The following is a 15,801-nucleotide window of genomic DNA, read 5'->3' on the forward strand; positions in this document are numbered from 1 at the left end:
AAGGAGCTGGGGGAGGGGGGTTTGTGCTCTCTTCCGGGACTATTGCCCCTGGATAGCACACACTCACCCGTCCAGATGGAACTCTTCAGCACCTAAACAGGGCTGCCTGGTAGCCCAGTGATCCAGGGACAGAAGGAAGGACGAGGCAGGCAGTGCAGGATCCAGGAGAACACAGGAGCCCCTAGAGCCCAGGCTGAGGGTGCCCAGGCTCTCTTACTGAGGACCTTGAGGCTCACTGCTCTGGGTGGGTAGCCTTAGAGTAGGAGCTTAAAGTAGGAGCTTAAAACTGTTGTTGAGCACTGGTCCTAGCATACAGCAGGGCAGGGTTGGGGGTTCATCCACCCATTTTAACTGCTGGATGGGAAAACTGTCCAGCACCACAACTAGAAATCGGGGCTGACAAGATGCTACTCAGGATCCTGTCACTATGAACCAAGAATTCAGAGACAGCAAAGAGAACATTGGAATGCAGGCAGAAAAGAGAAGTGCACAGGCCACACAAATCCATGAGTATGAGAAGCACTATTTGGCATTGGCGCAGGGATCTCCATCTTGTAAACTGTTTCCCACCTGCGATCTAACATGATCCTTGCCAAACAAAAAAGCTGTAGGAACAAGAACTCACTCACTCTAAGCTCTGTGACTAGAATGCTACCTATAATAAATACATGTACGTATGTGATATGTTATTGACCCATCTCCTGACCCACACACTGAATTGCAGCTTCGAGCAGAGCAAAAAGGAAGGCTTGCCCATATTTCAGTTTTCCATAAGACAAAAGCTTCCCAGAAGTTCTTGTGCATGGACACTGAAGCGAATGTCTGGATAATATGAGGCCGGTGGGTGGAAGGGAGGATGAATGAGTAAGCTGATGGGTTAAACCCTGGTGGTCGGATGGATAGACAGTCAGTCAAATGGGCAAATGGTGCCAATGCTTACACTGACTTGTTGCCTGCCCATACCTGTTGTTGCTGGATTTTGAGGTAACTAATCTCTTCTTCTTGATCATTATGGATCAGTTTCAAATCCTCCAGGTGGTACTTCAGCACGGTCCAATCATTCTGCAGTTTCCTTTCCTCCTGCCTCAGCTCATCCACCTTCTTCTTTAGCTGAGTCCTTTCCATCAGTAGTCGGCTGTGCAGATCCCTGCAGATAAACTCTGCATAGTAAGGCCCTGCAGGCCTCCTTCTGCTTCCCCTGATTTCCGGGAACCGGCACCCCAAAAGAACTCATGTTTCCTGAAATACGTAGCTAAAAGTCTGATAGAGTCATGACACCTACACTCCGGAACCCAAATGAGAGAACAGGTAATGCCAGAAATTATCAAACGACTATTGAAAACTTCAACACCTAAAAGGATCCATGTCCCTTCAGTAGAAGGAGTAGTTCCACAGATGGCCTAATTGTCTATGGTAGTGTGGAAACATCAGCATGTAGTGAGCAAACACCCTCGAAGGGAAGACAAATTACCCAAGGTGAGCATATTCTATCTACAGGTTCCTTAGCCCCAGACCTGTAAAGAATGGGCCTGAACTCCAGAAGTTCAAGGCTGCCTGACATTTCCCTGAGAGTGTAAATACCTTTTCTATCTACAGGCTCTTCAGGCCTTAGGATAATAGTGGCAGGGGCTAACAGTCTCTTTCACACTTAGCAAAACCGAGTCCAAAAGACACAAGTTCAAGATCTGTTTGCTAAGAAGCAAAAAGACTAGAACCAGAGTTGTGGACACTCCTTCCACAGAAAAAGGAACTCAGAGATGGCCATTTCACCAGGTTTGTGAACCATGTCCAGATGGACACTTACCGATAGAAGACTGTTTCCTTCCTCAGCTCTTTGAAATTATCTTTTGTTTCAGGGTTCTCTTTCTCGAAATTGTTTAGCTCCATCATGATCTGTTTGTGATCCAACTTTACCTTCTCATAAAAAGCGTTTGGCTTTTGGTTCTTGTCGGGACTAGAAAATGGGAGAAAAGATCCCATGAATATAGACTTCAGGGATCACAGGAACTCAAGTCATATCCTGATCTACTATATGCCAGTGGATGCAAGATTTTCTTTCCTATCTACTGGGTTTTACACTTGTTATTCTGTCCTCCAGGAAAGCGGAAGTTCCATGTGATATAGAGAGTACCATGGCTGCATGACCTCATTCAATAGGACTAGAAAGTCAGTCTAGTTCTCTATGCTACCAGGAGTCTCTGTCACATGTCTCCATACACCAGACACTGAATTGACATCTCTCCTGTTTCAGAACACTGATTCTGGGTCCTGGTTGACAATCAGTGAATAGTTAGAGCACATCATTCTGGTTTTAGTCCTAAGAGCAGGGCTGTGATATAAACTCCCATAAGGATATCTAGGTGCCACCAACGTGAGCATGTAAAACACAAGCAGTCTTGCTTTAAGTGGGGATCCCAGGGCTCAGCAGTGGCATCTTCTGGACAGTGGGAGAAGGACATCATGAGAAACCACCACGGATCACTGGCTCCCAGAGTTTAGGAACTCACAAACCTCCAAATGTGTGTGAACACATGTTTACATGAGAGAGCAAGAGAAAGAGAAATGGAGAGCTATAGAAATGCATAGAGTGAGAGCATCACCCATTGGATGCTAAAGATATACACAGAGCTCTATGGTCTAATAGTACAATAGACAAAACTAGAGAGAAGCTGTGATGAGCCCCAGCACTTCCAGTTAGACTCTAGTCCCAAGTCACACCAGGCCATTCCAGCTGCTATCAGGGGCTTTTGGCACACAACCACATCCAGGTAAATAGAGACTAACCACAAACTAAGAGTAGATAGTAGTAGCTCATGCAAGCCGACTTTGCAAGTCATGCCCTATACAAATACATGCTGTGGACTACACAGTACTGGCCTAAATGCCTGAGCTGTGTGACTGGAACCACAGGCCCTGCTTTTCATTTGGAGAGAGCAGAAAAGTTAGAGTCCTCTTTTCATAGCCCCTCACATTTCATGTCTGTCTCTCCCCTGAGAAGAATTTAGGAATGAGGTTTGGCACAGCCTCCTAGGAACCAAGAACTTCAAAGGCAGAAGGTGAGGTTGACATTGCCTACAGCCCCATGAAGTCTGAAACAATGGATACCTATTGTCCAAGGTGCCTTCAGTGAGGATCATCAGCCTCTCTTTCAGGTCATTTCTTTCCCTGGTCATCAGTTGCAGCTCTGTGGTCGGACTCTCCTCTTCCTTTTTTACGTGCTTCTTGTTTAGGAGCACTGGGTGGGATGCTAGCTCTTTAGAGGGTTCTGTGTCGGTAGAAACCAGGAGAAATTGCATAGCAAAAAGGCGCAGGAAATTGACAGAGTCCCAAACAGAAAATTATATCTGGAACCCAGTGACAACCAATATATATTAGGCCAGGTGGACAGGCCATCTTTGTGCATCTGAAATCTCCCATCACTCTAGAGATGTGGCTATGTAAGCAGCTAGGTTTTCCTCTGCCTACCTATAATTCTTCAGGAGACTACAGAGACCACCTCTTCAGGAATATTCACAGAATAGAATGCAGCATGATCCAGAGCCCTGAAGCCTGCTGTGATTTAGAAGCCAGGACAAAAATGGCAGAAGGCACAGGTACTCAGGTGTCAGGAAGAGGTCAGGTCTCATTGCTGTTTACTCATGGCCCATCACTGTGGATTAGAAAGTCAGGCAGGGCTCCCTCATGGTCAAGAGACTAACCCAATCGCCCATTGACAGTCCAGATCATTGAAGCTGACACTCAGTAGCCATTCTCTGCCCTGGTCCCATAACTCTGATAGAAGTTTGGTTACCCTGTGATCTAACTGCCATCCACAACTGCTAATTCAGAACACTAAGGGGTCACTGTCAGGGAAAGGAGGTCAGAGGAATTCTGCTGAGCAGACTGCTGAACACTCTGAGGATGAAAGGTCTTGGCCAGGAGCACATTTGTCTCCATGGGAACAGTGTTAGACAGCCAGTGAACCTAAAGGCAACTACGACAGGTTTAGTGTAGTGTTGTCTGACCAAAGATGGGGACATATTAGTCCCTCCATGCCTCCTGCTGGTCTCTTTGTGTCCCAACATTACACCCCAAACCACAGCAAAGGTAAGAGATAAGTGGTGGTCCCAGGACAACAGCCTTGGCCTTCTCAGTCTCTGGCTTAGGAGATTGACAAACTAATGTCTGGGAAACCTTGACTTTCAGGAAGTATGATAAGCACGGATGTCCATTTTCTCCTCTGAGGCTCCAGCTACTCTGCCCGATTACTGGAAATTCCACATCAAGTGCACCTCCTTTGGCAATCTGACCTTCTCCTGCCCATTACTCACTTGGCCTTTTCCAGAAGTGAACGGCAGCTTTCTTCTGCCTCTCTCTGGTCTCTGGACCTTCTCCATTTTGTCTCCCAAATACACAATGCCTCAGTCTTGAGAACATGACTGATGCTCTACCTCTAGGGACTGAGGAATGTCCTAATGGCAGTTGGTGTTGCTACAACAAGGTGACATCATGGGATTCCTAGAGATCTCCAGGATACAATGGAATGTCCAGAGATGGGACCGCTGATGTCATGGCTAACAGCATTTGCCACCCTGCTAACTAGCTTTTCTGAACTGACCATAAGATTAGCTTACCTTTCCAAGAACCTTTCTGGGAACACAAAGGAAGCCATTCAGCTCCTCCCCTTCCAAACCCGGTGTCCCCTTCACTTGGCTGGAAGACCCCTAACCATTCCCATGTTGAGAACTAAGCTAATATTTCAAAAGATTGTTTAGGTATGTCTCATTCCTCCTTAAAACCCTCTTTTCCTCAATATGAGGAATTAAATATTCCCAAGAAACTACTTGAAAATGAACATAAATGATGAAAGGTCACCTTCCTCTATTCAGTGTTAGAAAACACATTAAGGCAGAATCTTTAGGCTGGTTACAGTGTGAGCCTTGAGAGAAGGGTGCAGTCATGGAAGCCACATGCTTAACTTTAGGATATTACCCCTGGATTACTAAGCACATAGAAAAAGAACCCACCAGGGTGTGGGCAACAGTGTGATGATCAATTGGCAGAGGAATCTAACATAGTGGGTCCAGTAGGAGAAAAAGCCCACAGGCTGAGTGTTGTGCTCTCCACTCTGCTCCAAAGAGAAAAATGCAGGACAGTTGCAGGCCTTGGTGAGTTACAGTGAAATTCTGGATAGCGGGAAAATGAAGTCAACAGACCTAGACATACCTTAGTTGGCAGAGTGGCTGACTAGCATGTAGCAAGTCCTGGGTTCAGTGACCGCTGCTGTCCTCACTGGCCTCTGTGGCCTCACTTGTAATTTTAGTACCTGTGAAGTAGAAGCAGGACGACCTAAGCTCAAGTTGAACCTGAAAAGCCAGTGTGAGGACAGCATGGGAGACATGAGACCCTGTCTCTACAAATAAAACACTAACCTACCCTACCTCCAAGGCCTCACCTAACAATCCTTTCTTTCTGTAATGGTATTTCAGATGGACTTTATGTAACCTAAAGTCTCTATTTCACCACTTAATCATAGCATCCTGAGTGCTGGACTCACAAGAGAGTACTGATCCCCTGGAAATCAGCTCCTTTGCAGTCTTCCTAAGTTTTAGTCAGAGAGGTAAGAGCAAACTTCTCACGGTACCCAGATAGAAAATTGAGGCCTCAATAGAGTCATGCCTTCTAAAGTGTTAGACACATGGCATGGCCCAGAAATGTTGTTATATCCTGGGCTGGGGCTAAGTCCCCGGATGTTTTTTAGTTGAGTCCTGCCCTACCTGCCCCATGGTATAGCTTATAGCTGTGGCTATGTGGTGGCCCAGGCACTCCCCAAGTCTTCCTGTGTCCCATGATGCACTTATTACCTCTCATACCCTTCCCCACAACACATCCATTTCTTCTATTGTGAATTTTCTAAGCCATCCATCTATTATTGAAGAACAAGTTTGTGGCAAAAGGACAGCCCAGAAAATTCAATAAAGAAACAAATATGAATAATTCAGGGCTTTTTACATCACTGATGCATCTGCTCACCTTAGACAGGCATTGTCATTGAGGAAGAACACACCAGGAGCAGGCCAATGATGTTGGAAAAATACACTAAAGTCTAAAGGAGAGGCACATTCATCTTCCCATCTTTCTCCCTTGACTCATTTTCACCATCTCTTTGTTATACTCCTTCTGAATTGTGTTTGTGATTTATCACCTGGATATTTTTGTTTTTTAAAGACAGGTTATCAGGTGTTCCAGGCTGACTTCCAATTTGCAACTAAGTATCACCTTGAGCCTCTGTTCTCCCGCCTCCACCTCCTTAGTGCTGGCATTCTGGTTGTGTACCATCATACCCAACTTTCATGGTGCTGGGAACAAAAACCAGAACCTTATCACACTTGGTAAGGACTGTACCACCTAAGCCTCATCTGTAGATACTCACTGGTCACACACTAGTTTCCAGAATCTTGTCTTGCATGACATTCATTTATGTAGTGATTTCAGAAGGAACTTGTTGATTTGCAATATTGTAAATGCATATACAATACTATAATATTTTAGAACGAGCTATTATGGTTTATATCTGTTAAGCCACTTATGAGCTAAAGACTTTGTCTTCTGGCGATTCCTCTGTGTGCTGTGATTACCATTAATGAACAGAGAAATTGCCTTGTCAGAGTGGTAGGGCAGAACTTGGGTAGGCTGGGAAGACAGAAGTGAATGCTGGGAAGAAGGCAGAGTCAGCGATACGCTACGGAGTTGTCAGAGTCAGACATGCCAAATATTTGCCGGTAAGCCACTGGCATGTGGTGATATACAGATTAATAGAAATGGGTTAAATTAAGATGTACGAGTTTGCCAATAAGAAGAGAGAGCTAATGCGCCAAGCAGTCTTTTAATTAATAGAGTTTCTTGTGGTTATTCTTGTGTTAAGCTAGCCAGGCGGCCAACATGGACAAGCAGGCACGTCTCCTACAGAGAGATTCTGGCAACTTCAGAAGGTGTGGCCTAACTAGAGGAAGAATATCTTTGAGGGAATGTGTTTGGTGGCTGGGTCTTGTCCATGGCAACTTCTCTCTCTCTCTCTCTCTCTCTCTCTCTCTCTCTCTCTCTCTCTCTCTCTCTCTCTCTCTNGACAGCAATCCCCAAAGCTATAAGTTGAAATTAAACCTGCCTCCTTAAGTGGTTATCTTGGGGAATCCTACCACAGTAATAAAATGTCAAACCAACTAACATGACTATAGTGAAAATTCATCAAAGGCTTCATTTTGAATGCCAGATAATAAACTTCATAGAACAATAAAGTATGTGGTAAGTCCTCCTGCAGTTCAGGATACTGGAGGGTTACAGAGACTAAATTGATTTTCCATTTATCAAGCTATGACAGGGCACAGGTCTGCTTTGTTTTGTTTCTTAGTTTCTTGTTCCTGGTCAAATGAATATATGAATGCCTAGTGGCCCATGGAGAATATGTCATTGTCCTCTGTAGTCTGGGCAGAGTGCTGGGATTCCTCAATCCACAATGCTGAGTGAACCATCTGGCCAGCTCTGTCTCCAAAGGAATATACCTATATATGATAAAGGAAATATACAGCAAGCCAATAGCCAACATCAAATAAATGGAGAGAAAATCCTAGCGATCCCACTGAAATCAGAAATAAGACAAAGTTGTCCACTTCCTCCATATCTATTCAGTATAGTTCTTGAGATCCTAGCTACAGCAATAAGACACCAAAAGGAGATAAAGGGGAAACAATTCAGAAAAGAAAAGTTAAACTCTCACTGTCTGCTGATGATATAATAGTTTACATAAGCGACCCCAAAAATTCTACCAAGGAACTTCTCCAACTCACAAACATTTTCAGTAACATAAAAGAAAACAAGATTAACTTAAATCAGTAGCCCTACTGTACACAGATGATAAATGGGCTGAGAAAGATATCAGAGAAACATCACCCTTTATAATAGCTACAAATAGCATAAAATAACTTGAAGTAACTCTAACCAAACAAGTGGAAGATTTGTATGACAAGGACTTTAAATCTTTAAAGACAGAAATTGAGGAAGATACCAGAAAGTGGAAAGATCTCCCATGCTCTTGGGTAGCTAGAATTAACATAGTAAAAATGGCAATCTTACCCAAAGCAAGATTCAATGCAATGCCCATCAAAATCCCACCAAAATTCTTCACAGACCTTGAATAATGGTACTCAAATTCATGAAGAAAAGCAAAAAAAAAAAAAACCCCAAAACAATTCTGTACAATAAAAAAACTTCCGGAGGCATCACAATCCCATATAGTAGAGACTTAAAACGCTAATATAGAGCTTCAGTATTGAAAACAGCCTGGTATTGGGATAGAAACAGACAGGAGGTACAATGGAACTGAATCAAAGCCCTGATATTAAACCTTCGAAAACCTGATTTTTGACAAAGAAACAAACAAACAAAAATATCAAATGGAATAAAGAAAGCATATTAAAAAATGATGCTCACATAACTGAATATCAACATGTAGAAGAATAAAGATTGACCCATATCTACCACTATGCACAAAACTCAAGTCAAATTAAATCAAATACCTCAACATAAAGCCAGTCACACTGAACGTCATAGAAGAGAAATTGGGAAGTATACTTGAATGCACTAGCACAAAAGACCACTTCCTATAAATGACTTACTAGCACAGACATTGAGAGAAACAATTAATAAATGGGAACTCCTGAAAATAAAAAGTTTATGTAAAGCAAAGGACACATTCAACAAGACAAAAGGACATCCTACAGTCTGGTAAAAGATCTTTATCAACCCCACATCAGACAGAGGTCTGATCTCCAAAATATACAAAGAACTCAAGAAATTGGTCATCCAAAGAACAAATAATCCAATAAAAAATGGGGTACAGACCTAAACAGAGAACTCTCATCAGAGGAATTTAAAATGATGAAAGACAAGGAAATGTTCCACATCTTTATTCATCAGATAAATGAAAATCAAAACAACACTGAAACTCTATCTGACTCCGTGAGAATGGCCATCAAAAATACTGATGACAACTTATGCCGGAGATATTGTGGGGGTAAAGGGAGCACTCCTGCGTTGCTGGTGGGACTGCAAGTTAGTACAGCCTCTTTGGATGTCAGTATGGCATTTTCTTAGAAAATTAGAAAAGAACATTCTTGAAGACACAGTAATACCACTTTGGGGTATAAAAGGATGCTCAATTGTACTAAAATTACATATGTTCAAGAATGTTCATAGCAGCATTGTTTTTCATAGCCAGAACCTGGAAACTGATGTAGGTGGGTCTTGTATCTATCTGCTGCTTATATTGGTTAATTAATATAGAAACTGCTTGGCTTGATAGGTCAGAACATAGGTGGGTGGAGTAGACAGAAGAGAATGCTGAAAAGAAGGGAAGTGAAGTAGACGCTATAGCTCTCCTCTCCAAGATGGACGCAGGTTAAGATCCTTCCTGGTAAGCCACCACCTCATGGTAATACACAGATTATTAGAAATGGGTTCATCAAGATGTGAGAATTAGCCAGTAAGAGGCTAGAGCTAATGGGCCAAGCAGTGTTTAAAAGAATAGTTTCCATGTAATTATTTTGGGTAAAGGTAGCCATGTGGGAGCTGGGTGGTGGGAAACAGCCCGAAGCTCTTTCTACAAGAAACAACCTAAACGCCCCTCGACCGAAGAATGGATAAGGAAAATGTGATTCATTTATAAAATGGAGGACTGCATAGCAGAAAAAAAGTAACAACATCTTGAAATTTGCAGGCTAATGGATTGATCAGGAAACATTATTTTTAGTGAGGTAACCCAGACCTAGAAAGACAAACATAATATGTACTCACTCATAGTCATTTTTAAACATAAAGCAAAGAAAACCAGCCTAAAAATCACAATCCCAGTAAACCTAGACAATAATGAGGACCCTAAGAGAGACATACATATAGATCTAATCTATATGACTAGAGGAGGAACGCAGGACCCTTGTTCCATTCTACCACCTGGCTAGCTTACACCCAAAATAACAAGACAGAAATTATATTAATTTAATTACTGTCTGGCCCATTATATCAAGCCTCTTCTTGGCCAAATCTCACATCTTGATCCAACCCATTTCTTTTACCATGAGATCATGGCGTACCAGGAAAGACTCAACATGTCTGACTCTAGCAACTTTGTGGCAGCTCCAAAGCTAGCAGAAATGGTATGTCCAACATTTTGAAATTGGAAAAGGTGGAGCCAACATCAATAGCAGCTGCAATCAAGTTGCTTAACATTTTAAATGCTGTTCAAGACAGTAAAGCATTAAAGACAAGGCAATAGAACAGATTCAGACATAAAAGACTTCTAAAATGGGTCATAGTGTTAGATAAAGTTGTAGGCTTGGGAGAGAGAAGAAAAAGACTATAGAAAGTCATAAAATAAAGTTAATGCTTTAATAAAAGGGTAAAGTCTTTAAAGAGACAGAGTACAGATAGTCATAGATTAAAAAAAAGAAAAATAAGCCTCGTAAAAATGGAAAATTCACAGTCTGGTTTTTATATATTATTGTCTTTTCTTTGATTTTTTTTTAACTGTAAAGGAGCTAAGTACAGAGGCACATCTCATTGTGTGGGCTGCTAAGGTAAACCAGGATGTCTATTATAAAGGCATCTTGACTTCAGAATTTGGGTCTAAGGATATGATGATTTGGAAAAGAGGTTCTTCTTTTGTTTTCACAGAAGATGCGACCCTGTGGATTGCTTCTAGACCAATATGGTATGAAAGACCATGCCCTCCTGAAAGGTTACTTTGCTCAACTGCCAACTGAGATAAACCTAGCATACAGGATATACTATGAAAGACTTGATTAACAGCACCCCCATATTCACAAAGCAGTTTGGAGGGAAAAAAAACTACAGCCATATTCCCAAATATTGTTTATAAATGTTCTTTTACATTTAATGGGGGATATGATATAGATATGAATAATTTGCATCTTGATTTATTGATACAAGTCTAACGTCAATTTTATTATATGTATATCTATATTTCTGCTCTTGATTAAGGTATTGTGATTATGTAGTTCATTTAAAAATATGTATAATTAGGAAATATGGGTTGTTAATGGATAATCATCAATAATAGTCAAGCTTATACTCATGTTAGTTAGATTTTCTAGATATAGAGAGGTATTTCAGGTAGATAGGCATTCTTCATATCTTTCAAAGACTACAGAATATGGCATTTAAAATGTTTTAATAACTTAGGGCTTTTCATGACAATGAGACACGTCTGCTCCTGGCAGCACCAATCTACTTCAAGAGGAAGATGGGCATTGAAGAGGCTCCTTATAGAGTTGGTTATCCATTTGGGCAAGAATCTGTTCTTGCCTGGACTGTTGCATAAACTGGACACAAAGAACCCGCAGAGAGAGGACTGTTGAACTTGCCTAAAGGTGAGATGGTCTTTAGGGGTTCCTGATTCATGAAAGAGTCTGCGAGACATTCTGCAGGACACAGAAGAAAGTGAATGAAATGTCTTTGAAATTCCCTGCTTCATGGAAAAGTCTGCTGGATACTATGGGCCTGAAGGCCGAAGATGGATGCCCCAACAGTACAGAAAAACTTTGGGTGACTGTTCAGGCAGCGAGATGTCTCTGTCATTTCTAGAGTTTTGGACGTTGCTTATTTCTCATTTACTTAGGCAATATTATATCTTTCTGGAGTCTTTGATGGAGTTGAAGAATCAATAGCTATAGTTTCCTTTGTTATGATAAAAGACAAAATAGATATAAATATTGTAACTGTAATTCTGGCTTGATAACTGTTGTGTTATATGTAATTTTACTATGTTAAAGTGAAAGCCTTTCACTTTGTTTAAACAGAAAAAGGGAAATGGTGTAGGTGGTCCTTCTATATTTGTGTTGCTTTCATTGGTTGAATAAAGAAACTGCCTTGGCCTTTTGATAGGGCAGCATTTTAGGTAGGAGGGGAGACAGAAGTGAATGATGGGAAGAAGAGCAGAGTCAGGCAGACGCTGTGGTTCTCCTTCCCAAGATGAACGCTGGTTAGACTCATGCTGGTAAGACACAGTAACGTGGCGATGCACAATAATGGATATGGGTTAAACTAATGTGTGAGAGTTGGCCAATAACATTCTAGATAATGGGTCAGTCAGTAATTAAATTAATACAATTTCTTCGTGGTTATTTCGGGGGTTAAGCTAGCCAGATGGCTGGACACAGCCTGATCCTTCATACTACACAGGAAAAGTAGAAAACGACAAGATCTCCTGAGTAAATTGGGAACATGGGGAACTTGGGAGAGGGGTGAATGAGAGGGGAGAACCAGGGGCAGGAGACGAGAAAAATGTAGAGGTCAATAAAAATCAATAAAATTTAAAAAGAGGCCTGTACTCAGGGTGTGGTACCTGGAAGGTGGTCTCTGCTTATCAAAAGCACCTGGGGAACTCAGGCTACCATGCGGAAAGAAATACAGTTTACTCACCCCTGGTGACTCTAAGGCAGTTGTTAGAACCATTAGACATCACGTCCACTTGCATGGGGACTCTCTTGCAGTCCATTTTCACAATTCATTCCGTGGCCCCAGCCCCAAAGGAGAGATGAGTGCTCTTAGATTGAGTTCTTATCTCAGACTTGATGTGGTAAGCAGAAGATGGCCACCCTAATTCAAATGCCACCAGGCCTTCCATGTTTCCTTCCAACCATTGTGATAACCTGACAGCTTGGACTAGAGCTGGTGGTAGATGTCTCCTGGGCAGGACAGACAGGTAAGCATTAGAGTCTATATTCCAGGGAGTGAAGAAGCATCTCGTGTCTACAGAGTCTGGAGCTCTCATTCGCTGTGAGTTCAGTGAGATTGCCTGGCTCAGCCTCTGCTGAGGGCCTGCTAGGGTCATTATCCCGGGACACTGGGCCATGGTGTCATTTCCAGCCGGTCTGGCTTCTCTGTGTGTTCAAGGGCCTCAACTAAGTTTATTTGTTCCCAGGTTCTGAATGAGGAATACAGAATTGGAGTCAGTGAGTATCTAGAACACATAACCCTTTGGTCATTGCCTTCTGTGTCTTTCTGCACCCGACTGGACCCTAATGTCTATGATCTTCTATAGACAAAACCTGTCTTACATGTCTGGATTGAAAATGATGTTTAGAACCCTTTTAGCTTGAGGCTGTTCTCTGGGGCCTCTGGTGGGGAGGAAAAGCGTGTGGTAATTGAACTGGCTTATTTTAGGCTAAACATGAGTACTTTTTTCTCTCAAGGAAATTCACAGCCTTCATGTCACCAAAGGGCTTTATGACACTTGGAAGGATAAAGATATTGGTGTCTTCTACATCCTTTCTTCTACAGGGGATGAAATTGAAGAGCACAGGACCAGTGACTTAAATCTGTCTAAGATTCCACTGAGGTACAGCTGAGGCCTCTGGCCACCCATCTGGTCTCTCATGGCCCTGCTGGGTCATTCTCTTTTCTCCACTCCTCTGAGCTCTGTGTGTTCCGGTTGGATGATGCTGGGGCTGGGACAGCTCTGCAACATTTGCAGGCCTCTAGCTGCTGGCTTCAGAAGCCAAAGCTTGCAGCCACACGTTCTTCTGGTGTCTGCTCTTCCCTGGGGCTCTTGGGAGCCTCTGTGTTTGTGTTTATGCCCTGGTTTATTCAGACTGGAAGTTTCTCCCCCACTTTTGGTGCATTCTGGTCCTCCCTGGACATGGCTGTCACAGGCACATTCTCCTCAGACTCTGTGAGCTATTTATCCCTTTGTATGTGATTCACCTTAATTTGACATAAGGCTCACCATCCCGTGATCATCTTGGTACTTGACAACACCAGACTTTGTTCTGTTCAAAGCTCTAGTGACAGGTGGGCTACTTAGCACTGTGGCAATAACATTTCAAGACACAATCATGAGACATCACTTCCCATTGTCTGTCTCTGCTGTCTTATTTTGAAGTCAGATGATACAATGTGGACTCGTGGTGACAGATGGGCACTGAAAGAAGTGACCTTTTGTGTGTATGCATGTTTGTTCATGAGCATACAGGTGCTAGGGTATATGTATGTGTATGCATGTGGAGTCCAAAGGGCAACATGGGGCATTGTTCCTCAGGACCTGCCTGCTGTGCTTGTTGAAATATGGTGTCTCACTCATGAGGTGGTCTGACCAGTGAGCCCTGGAGAGCCACCACTGTCTGTCCGTGGTGTTGGACTTAAAGGCCTGTGCCACCATGCCTTTCCTTTCCATAGGTCTGGGCATTAAAGTGGGTTTCCCAACCTCATCTAGAGGTTCTGAATTCTAGATTATTTGGCTCCAGACCGCAGGAGGCAAGAATGAGAGACTCGCCTGTTCGGATATTTGTTGATGCCATGCATGGGCCAGAAGGGGACCTTGTGTGCCCTGTCCTGATGACGCATGCATATCCAAAGAGAGGGCCCCTCAAACCCACCCTTTTTAGCAATACAACCAGCTTGGTAAGGGAGTCCAGAGTGATCTCTGGAAGCCTCTGGTGATCAGCACAAGCCTGAGGGGAGCCATCAGCTCACAGCAGGGCCAGCGAGAGCATCCAACTTCAGTAGCACTAGCGCAGTAGGGCTAGTAGGAACAGAAAAAGAGGATGAAATGCCTAAGGAATATTCTGAGCTTCTCTAAAGATTCCAAACCAAGTATAAATCATTAGAAATTGGGAAAACCAGGCAACCGGAATCAGTTTGAGGAAGAAAGTCAAACAAGACAAAAAAAAATCAAGATAAAATAACTGATCGAAAGGGATCTATGAATTAGAAAAATTCCTCAGAATAAAAAACAAATCCCACAAAACAAAGAAAAAAAGTAGAAATCATGAAGATGAAGATGATGATGATGATGATATTGATGATGATGATGGTGATGATGATGATGATAATCCTATAAAACAACACTATCCTGGCCAAGATCATTGGAGCGAATACAANAACTGATCGAAAGGGATCTATGAATTAGAAAAATTCCTCAGAATAAAAAACAAATCCCACAAAACAAAGAAAAAAGTAGAAATCATGAAGATGATGATATTGATGATGATGATGATGATAATCCTATAAAACAACACTATCCTGGCCAAGATCATTGGAGGGAAGACAAGCAAAATAAAAAATGAATCAAGAAATTGAAATTGTAATTAAGAAGCCAAACTGTTTTCAATTAATTAATTAATTAAAATAAAGAAAACAATCTTTTTTCATTTTACATTCCAATCCTAGTCCACTCTCCCTCTTCTCCTCCTCTTCTTTTTACCTAACCACCACACCTGCCCCCCATCTAATCTTCAGAGATTGTAAGACACGTTGCTTTGGGAAAGGTCTAAGGTCCTTCCTTCTATATATAGGCTGAGCAAGGTATCCATCCAAAGAGAATAGGTTCCAAAAGAGCCATTACAAGCAGTAGGGATAAATCCTGGTGTCATTGCCAGTAGCCCTGAAGTGTGACCCAGCCATACAACTGTCACATTCAGAGGGACTAGTTTGGATCTATGCTTGTTGCTTCCCTGTCTGGCTGGAGTTGGTGAGCTCCCATTAGCTCAGGTAGACTGTTTTAATGGATGTCCCCATCATGGTTTGACCTCTTGCACATATTCTCACTCCTCCCACTCTTCAGTTGGACTTTGGAAGCTCAATCCAGTGCTCCTGTGCAGCTTTCTTCCTCTGTTTCCATCAGCTGCTTGATGAGGATTCTATGGTGATATTTAAGATATGCATCAGTCTGACTACAGGGCAAGGCAAGTTTGGGCACCCTCTCCTCTCTTGCTTATGGTCTTACCTGGGGTCATTCTTGAGTATTTTTTT

At 42.5% G+C, this 15,801-nt stretch overlaps 1 protein-coding gene across 1 annotated transcript in view; it reads right to left on the reverse strand.

Moving 5' to 3' along the window:
* LOC126495631 (disks large homolog 5-like) overlaps positions 1–12,547 on the reverse strand; it is a 20,539-nt gene extending 7,992 nt beyond the window's left edge. The window contains exons 1-4 of the mRNA XM_050133231.1: positions 12,472–12,547; positions 3,106–3,265; positions 1,805–1,954; positions 964–1,147 (exon numbers count right to left, since the gene is read on the reverse strand). Of these exons, the coding sequence (XP_049989188.1) occupies positions 964–1,147; positions 1,805–1,954; positions 3,106–3,265; positions 12,472–12,547 (570 nt within the window). The remainder of the gene's footprint in view (positions 1–963; positions 1,148–1,804; positions 1,955–3,105; positions 3,266–12,471) is intronic.
* Positions 12,548–15,801: the final 3,254 nt, after the last annotated feature.

The sequence above is a fragment of the Alexandromys fortis genome, unplaced genomic scaffold (genome assembly GCF_014885135.2).
Source record: "Alexandromys fortis isolate MF-2015 unplaced genomic scaffold, M_Fortis_MF-2015_v1.1 scaffold_470, whole genome shotgun sequence".
Classification (NCBI taxonomy): Eukaryota; Metazoa; Chordata; class Mammalia; order Rodentia; family Cricetidae; genus Alexandromys; species Alexandromys fortis.